The sequence below is a fragment of the Gambusia affinis genome, linkage group LG11 (assembly GCF_019740435.1).
Source record: "Gambusia affinis linkage group LG11, SWU_Gaff_1.0, whole genome shotgun sequence".
NCBI lineage: Eukaryota > Metazoa > Chordata > Actinopteri > Cyprinodontiformes > Poeciliidae > Gambusia > Gambusia affinis.
The window spans coordinates 11426788-11435496 of record NC_057878.1 but is presented as its reverse complement, the minus strand read 5'-3'; the positions used below and the strand labels follow the sequence as shown (position 1 = coordinate 11435496).

Here is an 8709-nt window from a genome sequence, read left to right as displayed (position 1 = left end):
GGATTTCATTTAAATCAGGAAGTCCAGCAGATAAGAAATCTCTTTTCTAGGGGAAACTTGGCCGAAAGGACGGCTCCCCGCCTCGGCCCAGAACAAATGCTGAGATCATATCTTACAATTTATTAGCATTTGCCCACCTGACCTGCAGAGGTTCACCACAGTGCGGATTCTCACATGGCTCAGCCGAAGATGATGCTGCATGATGTGGAGGCAGTAATTTAAAAAAGAGAAAAAAATCTCAGAAATGCAGAAGTGGGAACTTCCATCATTAGAGTCTTTTGTGTGGGGCAAAGTCAGTCTCACAAAAATAATCAGCGCCTCACATTGTGTCACTCCCTCCTGCATTCTGAGGCAAACTGCAGATGCATTTCCCCGTGTGTGATAAGTACATTATAAATCTTGAAAGGCTCAGAGTTGATGCAGACGCACGAGAATCAACACAGGAGTACATTCAGATCCTGATCAAATGCTCCATTCATGAGTGAAATTACCATCCGTCTGTCAAGTCAAGGTGTGAATTCTTTCATCTACAGATCCAAGCTCTGAAGTTGTGATTAAATGCATAACGCCTCGTACTCTCCACACAGACCCCAGATAAGCAAAATGGGATTTCTGCCTCTCAGGATGTGCAGACTGGAACGGAGACTGTTTCAGGAAAACACTGCCATCTGGTGGTCTGTCACTTCACTTGTTTACAACTTTTCAGGTCTTTGGTTTTATTTTGTTAAAAAATAAAAAATGTTGATCTACTTTAAGTACTTCAAATGTAAGACTACAATTTGAAAAGACTCAAAGTAAAATCTTCAGAAGTCTGGTTATTCATAAAATTTTCTCCGTTGAAGAGCTTGGAAACTTTGAAGCTGCAGTTATTTGTTGTTTTTTTAATGTCCATCCATCCATCCATTTTCTTTACACCCTTCTTCCCTAAATGGGGTCGGGAGGGTTGCTGGTGCCTATCTCCAGCTGCGTCCCAGGCGAGAGGCGGGGTATACACCCTGGACAGGTTGCCAGTCTGTCACAGGGCAACACAAAGACAGACAGGACAAACAACACACTCACATACACACTCACACCTAGGGAGAATTTAGAGAAACCAATTAACCTGACAGTCATGTTTTTGGACTGTGGGAGGAAGCCGGAGAACCCGGAGAGAACCCACGCATGCACAGGGAGAACATGCAAACTCCATGCAGAAAGACCCCCGGCCGGGAATCGAACCCAGGACCTTCTTGCTGCAAGGCAACAGCTCTACCAACTGCACCACTGTGCAGGCCGTTTTTTTAATGTATTTATTAAAAATGGTCAAAATCTTTGGTCTAAGCTCCTACAACTGTCAACAGAAGGCCGTTTTATATAATATATTACTTACAATATAATGGTGGTATGCTTTGTGTCATTCTCTGCTTCGGAAGAACTATTCACACCCAAACTTTGACTTCCTAGTTAATTTATTGAGATGTTGTTTTCTTAATGTTCCATCTATTTTGAGAGGCACAACAAAACACCCCACAGCATGATGCTGCCATGCCAAAACTTCACAGATGGGATGGAGAACAAAAGGTTCCTCCTTTGGGTCTTTATCTCCGAGTAGATTTTCGATTCTTTTTTTTTTCATGAGTCATTTTTGGAGTAATGGCTTCTTTCAGTCGGACATTGATTCTTTTACCAGCATCTTTACAAGATACTTTGCTTCTATTCAGAAATTAGCAAAGTTTGAGGTGTTGCCTTAAAATACATTCACAGCTGTGCCTCCAATGATCTTTTTAAGTAATCAGAATTTGGGCTTTCTCATTTTGAAGGTAATATTTGTGGATAAAATCTTTACACATTTGAATAAAAGTAATATGAAACGTTATAGAAAAAAAAATTTTCCTTGATATTTTGACATTTAGCAAAGGAAGAAATGTTCTCATATTATTAACACATAAAACAGGAAATAATTACTTAATTTAATATCAACGGATGTAAAAATACTAACTCATAAGTATTTTTCTGAGATTTTTAAGCATTAAAATAAATTTTAAAAGGAAGGAATAATTGTGCATCTTGTTAGAAATAAAATTTTACAAAACTGCACAGGAATTTTTTGCAGTTTATGCACACAGTATTTACGAACAGGAATGCTGATTTAAATTCATACGAAGTTCATTACCTGGTATTTGCTTCTAAACATATTATAGTAAACATGGTAAAGTAAAGAGTTATTTTATGATGACAAAAGTGTTTGAGAGTCAGTGAAGGTGAATTATTCCTTTTAGGAAGTACTTACATAAATTTAAACTTTACCAAGTTATTTTGAGCCAAGAGGTTTTGGTGTGATTAAATGAAAGAGTTGTTGAATGGTTCATGCAACAACTTCGATAACCAACACTTGTCCACCACACAGACTGAAAAGAAAAACTTGGAAAAAGCACAAATATGCAGGACTCTGCAAATTTAAGTAAAAATAAGTCCTGACTTCCCCATCTGCCTAGCAGTAAGTTTTTCTAATTTATACATTTTTTTGTCGTGAAAATTTTTTCTATTGTTTTGCAGAAAATTATAATTTTAATAATAAAGACTGAACAGGACAAAGAAAATAAACAACTTCACAGTCAAAGAGCACAAACAGTTTAATATTTATTGCAGTTGTGATAAAATAATTTACAGCAAATACTGTAAAAGCACCAACATAAAACTGTTGCTTCAGACATGAACCAACTTGATCAGAAAGTAACACCATCACATCAGAATGACGTCACCAGGATATTCTACAATTTTGTCTTCATTATCAATTTGATATCTATTAGAAAAGGATGAAACTGTGAGTGTGACAGCCTGAAAATACTTTGCTATATTGCATAACATAGCATTCTTACTGCAAAAACGTTGACTAAAACAGCAATAATCGTATTTAAAAAGTCTACTTATAGGTCTGTGTATAAAGCTCCAACATTGCACTAATGAAACTGAAGCCTTTATAGCTACAACTGCGGCCTAATACTTAGCATCATGCATAAGCCACTCTGCTGCAGAGAAATCACACAGATTCATTCTCTGACTAAAACTAATATAGATATTATTTCTTCCACTATTGTGAATGTACAGCTTGAAAAATGAACCACAGGGACAATCCTGTACCCGCTTTTTGGACTCATGATGCGGAAAAATTTGAATTTATATAGAAATGTACTCCTTCAACTTTATATGCTAAAGCAAAAAAATATATATATAAAAAAATAAAAATGAGCATTGTTCAACAAAATAAAAAAACCCCGCAAATTTTTCAAAGTGACCTAAAAATTACAGAACCTTGAGAAAATGTATTTACAATCCCTAATGCACAAATCTGACAAAAATGTTGGGATTTTATATGATCGACCAGCAAAATGCATTAGATAACAGTGATGATCATAATGTTACAAGATTTTCAACATTTCCTACAACAAAAGTCCTGGAATAATGTCCTGCTTTTATATTCACCCTCTGGAAATCAATACTTTGTAGAATTCCCTTTTGTTGCAATTGAAAGTCGCTGAACAAGAACATTCCTACCCATAGATAAAAACCTTCTATTTAAAGAAACTTGGACAATAAAATTCACACCAGAATCTAATTTATTTTTGGGGGTTTAATGAAGTTTATTTTTTGGAGTATGTCTGCAAGCTTTACACCTCCTGAGACCAAAAGTTTCCCTTTTTTATCTTAATAAAGTTTATTGTTCTCTCATATTCTCTAAGAAATCTCTGAGACCTTCGCAGAACAGCTGGATTTTGGCTGAGATCAAGTTACTTAAACTATATTTTCTAATCGAGTGACTTTCCAAGACAGCTTCCTCAATTGGACTTTACTAATTGGCAACAGAGTAAATGGGGGTGAGTACAATGCACACCATACTGTAAAAGTGTTATTCTTTTTCTCCCTCTTCACAAATATGTACTGCCATGTGTTGATCAATCTAAAAACAATAAAAATGGACTTAATTTTTAGACTGCAAAGTGACACAACTGGAAAAAGTAAAAGGAGCATAAATATGTTTTCATCTCACTCTTTCTCAGGCTGTTACCATTTATTAAAACTGCACAAGAAAACAAAACAAGTGTCTCACACCAAAATGTTCAAGCTTGTCAGATCATTAAAACCACAGAGGAGAGAGAGAATCCACAGAGTCCAGATGGCACAGAATCAGAGGGGCGTGAAAAGAGAAAACTTTTCAATCACTGGTGAATCTTTACAGTTCGACCGATGAGCAGGAACAGAGTTCCCGCCAAGAGGGAGAAGAAGATCCCAATGGGGGCAAACACGAAGGACAGACCGTAGCTGAGGTTCAGTGTGAAGTCTGGACACTGGGAAGCTCGCTGTTCGTTGATGAAGGTTTGAACCACATCCAGTACCTGAAGCCACACCACATGCATCACCACAGCACACAGCATGAAAAAACCTGCAGGTGCAGAGAAGAGTTACAGAGTGAGCCTGGGACGATTTCAAGCACTGAAATTCCTTCACTGTAATTCATATTCAGCATCTGCACAGATAACACACAGGTAGTCCAATATTTTTTAACATTTTATTCCCCGTGAGCTTGTAGCTATAATTACTTTAAATTCAACTCTGATTGGCTAATCAGTCCCTCATGACGGCTCCTGTTCAAGAAGTAAAGGGTGAAACTGAAGGGTGTTAAGGGTGTTAAAGGGCAGCTTTGTGTTTGGAGACACAAAGAGAACAGAACTTAATTAACTTTTATCCATAAAATAACCCGACTCAGTCACAAGGCCTGTAGTCTTGTGCAGAATGTGGTGCAATAATCTTTTCTTTGTGTTTCCATACCTTTAGGTTTCTGTTGTTTTTTTCTTTCCCCTTATTAATCTCTCATTTAAAACTAAAATAGATCATAAATGTCTGAATTAATCCATTACGATGACTAACATAATTGCATCTTAGATTCAAACAAATTTTTGATTTTCATCTCAGCTTTAATTCATAGAAAGTAGTACTAGTCCTTGAACTCTTCCCCCAAACAGTTTGTAGCTGTAGAAGAATTGTTTGCCTCTTTAATTCGTAGTTTAATTAGTAGTTTATCTCCAACTTGACTCTGGATTGTTGGGTCACGTTAGTCTCGATTTTTTCTTCATAATATTTAGCCAACTGCAGATTTTTCCAGATGATTCTTTCAATATAAATATAAGACATCTCCTCTTCTGTAAGTCCAATTGTTATCTCACTCGTAATGTGAAACAATTTGGATGAATAAAAGACTTATTTGGTTTTTAATAACCCATATGAACTACTGAGTTATGAACATCAGTACCTTTTAAAGAGGCTGAAATTCACTCTGGGGGGTGTTGGCCTTTTCAGTACATTAATGCTCAGAAAAACATGTGCTTAGTCACTCACGCCCCTGGATTAAACTCACCAGATGTCAGGAAGAGGCCGCCTCCTGCTTTGTACAAGCAGTGGCTCGCAAACGGAGCCGCACAGATGATGAGGAACCCTCCCAGAGTTACTGCTGCCACACTAATGAGCATGAAGATCCTCCAGAAGCCTCCATAGACTGGAGAAAGTGGAGATATTAGCCTGCTGCAGAGAAATGCTGCATCATAATTTGTATGAATAATACTCACTGATAGCTGTGTTGTCTTTTGTTGTACTGTTGGTAGGACCTGGCTCTGGGAAAGGGGACAGGTAGCTAGGGGAGCAGGTTTTTACGAAAGACTTGTCCACTTCAGAAAAGAGACAAGCACATATTTTAACACCGGCTCCAGAAATTAAAGTTAGTAGCACTTAGTTGTACTCATTAGTTTGCAACCTACAGTATGACTTTATATCTTCTCATTCCTCATGTGAAATTTCATAAATCCTCAGAAGGGCCCTTTTCTATTTCTGCAGACTGTGTCACCATAGTGACCATTAAAAAAAAACCGGATGACACCTAACCAGCTGACAGACGACATGAAAAACATCACATGGTGCTGCCTTGTTCATCCAGTCACATGAGAGTTTGGGACGTTTCTATCAACAATAATAGAGAAACAAACTCTGTTCCTCCTGTATGAGCAGATTATTTCACTTTTATTCATGTTTTAACTTTATTCAGGCATCCTCAAAAGATTAACAGCACAAAAACCAAACTGTTCTTTGTTTTTGATGTGGCATAAAGTTTCACAAGAAGTCAAACTTTCAGTTTTCTGGAGAGTAAATTTATTCTGCAAATACGGCATTTTTCTGTGGTTAGAGATTATAAACATTTAAAGAGTTTAGAAGCTTCTGTCTTTACGGTATTATTGGTCTCAAATGTAAGCAATTCCTCTAAATGTGTGAAAATGAATGAGTATTGTGATAAAATTAAAAAAAATAATGTCAGTTCAAACAATAAAATGATGCTCACTCACAGAGGGATTTTGTCACCGTCTTGTTGAGAAATGCATCCTGAAGGATCCCAGAATAGCAAATCCAGAAGAAACCAGAATGGAATGAAACGATCTTGCTGCTTTGGTCGTGCACCACATCAACGGCTAGCTGAAATAAGATTCACAAAACAAATATGGAACTTAAGAAGATGTACACTGAGTATGTTCAGCTTTAACTAATATAGCTGATATTGTGTCTCGTGAAAATATTCAAACATCTTAAATCACTTTGAGTTTTATTTAGAGCTATCAGGATAAGGGAGCTGAATATCAATGCATGCCACACTTTAAATATGTTTTTGATGCCACAAATATTAAAAATCATGTATTATTTTATTTCTGCTTCTAAATTAAGTTCTACTTTGTCACATGAAATCCCAATAAAATACACTGTTTTGAGTTATGAAACAATGTTTTGGTAAAAAGGTTCAATGAGTTTGGCATGAGGCCTGTTAGGTGTGGCACTTTCTCAAACCTTTGAGATACAGTTGCAGCATCTGCTGCCACATTGTCTGTGCAGCTGCTAAAGGAGGTCAAAGGTTGAGCTGAGCAAGGCCCATTAACCTCTGGCTGCTCCTCTTTGGTGCCAACTGAGATTGCAGGCTCTTCACTCACCAGATATCGGTGATGGAAACAGGGAGGATGTATTTTCTCATTATTTTTTACAAAGGAAAAAAAAAAACATTTGAATTCCTATTAAGAAATTCTTATTAAGCGCATTAGATCAGGTCTGTTTTCCGTGTCTTTAAAATGTCTTCACACGCCCCAAACCACAACCTTTAATCAGTTTTATTGGGACTGACATTAAATATGGACACAAAGTAAAGAAAAAGCTTTAAAGTTAAGTAATGCCTGATTTTCAAAAGCTTTCCCAATTAATGCCACGTCTTTTAAATTACATTTAGGCTTCAACATTCACTGATACTGAAACGTATTTTAATTAAAATCATTTCATCGTCTAAGCCCTTAGAAGGTTACAGTTGGTTTTCTTCAACAATCTTCCTTTATTTAGTTCTTCTCATCTACCATGACCACCTTTCCCACAGCATGATGCTGTCACCACTATGTTGCATAATACGGACGAATATAGGCACACAAGCTGAATTGATTACATTAGAGAGCTGAACACAAATCCATGTCACACCTTTTTAAAGATTTTATCAACATAAAAATCTTAAAAATGTGGTACAATTATACAAAAAACATTTGTTTCTTTTCATCTCACAACTACTTTTATCACATAAAATCCGAATGGCTTGTTGAAACTTAGAAACCTCTCGGTACATCAGATCATCAACCTTAAGCTTCACAAGGAGTCAACACTTGTAATACATCTCAGTGTAGCATGCACTCCCAGTACCTCACTGGTTTTATGGTCCTGCTGCCAGTGTCGGTGTCAGTACAAGCCCACTCTGGAAGCTGGAAAACTAAGTATGCTCTACTCAGTGATATATAATACACCATCATGCCTTTGTGACTACAGGGACTTGTATTTCTATCTCAGAGGCACACGGTACAAGCTCTTCCTCAATCACTGCATAGCTGCACACACATTACATTAGACAGGGTCAAATTACAGGGATCCCTCTCCACTCTGCAGTCCAGCTGCTGAGAAAATAATCGGAGCAGCTGATCTTTGAATCTTGTTGAATGTCAGAAACTAAATGAGTTGGTGTCTGGGGATAAACACAACACGAAGAGCAAAACGGCTTGTCTTGTTCTAGTTTCATTAACTAGTCCAAACTTATAGTGAATACAGTTGTTCTCATATTCTCCCTGACTTGCAGCCTTTTTGAGACCAGTACTCACCGTAAATGTCAGACTGTCTTTAGATTCCTTATCTTTTGGGTCGCAGGTTTGTGAGCCTAAAATCCAGTAATCAGTTCCAAAAGAAAGGAAGATAAATGCTGCTGCCAAAGCCCCAAAGACCCCAGCAAAACACAATGCCACGCTGAGCTTCATATTCCAGAATCGGCCGCTAGATTCACACACTTGGTTTTCTTTAATAGAGATCCAAATCCTCTGATTTGATGGGTTGCTAGCCTATTCAGTTGCGTATCATTGGGTTACTGGATCTTCAGTCCTCCTCACTATCTGTTTCTGTGTTATGGGAGGATAAAGTTGTCCACATGATTCTTTTGGATCCTCCGCTGGGGTCTGAAGCCAGCCCAGTCCCCTCCCTGCCCCTAGGCTATTTTTGATGTCTGGTTGAAGGTGGCTGCTCCTCTCCGCTGTGGAGCTGAATGCATGGAGCATTTGGCGAGCGTGAGGGCAGGGGGATTAGTGCAGAAATAACTAGGCAACTGGACACCCAGAATCTGAG

At 37.7% G+C, this 8709-nt stretch overlaps 1 protein-coding gene across 1 annotated transcript; it reads right to left on the bottom strand.

Annotated features, from left to right (window-relative positions):
* Positions 1–2597: 2597 nt before the first annotated feature.
* On the bottom strand, positions 2598–8503 carry tmem182a (transmembrane protein 182a). The gene is made up of 5 exons (XM_044132487.1): positions 8196–8503; positions 6369–6495; positions 5601–5699; positions 5393–5530; positions 2598–4420 (listed from the first exon to the last, which is right to left on the bottom strand). The coding sequence occupies exons 1-5, from the start codon at positions 8346–8348 to the stop codon at positions 4197–4199; spliced, it is 741 nt and encodes a 246-aa protein (XP_043988422.1). The 5' UTR covers positions 8349–8503; the 3' UTR covers positions 2598–4196.
* Between the last annotated feature and the right edge of the window lie 206 nt (positions 8504–8709).

Bases quoted from the DNA above. Each gene is read 5' to 3' on its own strand.
- tmem182a (XM_044132487.1), bottom strand. From the start codon at position 8,348: ATGAAGCTCAGCGTGGCATTGTGTTTTGCTGGGGTCTTTGGGGCTTTG. The intron at 6,496-8,195 runs GTGAGTACTGGT...ATCTTATTTCAG, and splicing joins AAGACAGTCTGACATTTACG to CTAGCCGTTGATGTGGTGCA. The intron at 4,421-5,392 runs GTGAGTTTAATC...CTGCACCTGCAG, and splicing joins CGGCCTCTTCCTGACATCTG to GTTTTTTCATGCTGTGTGCT.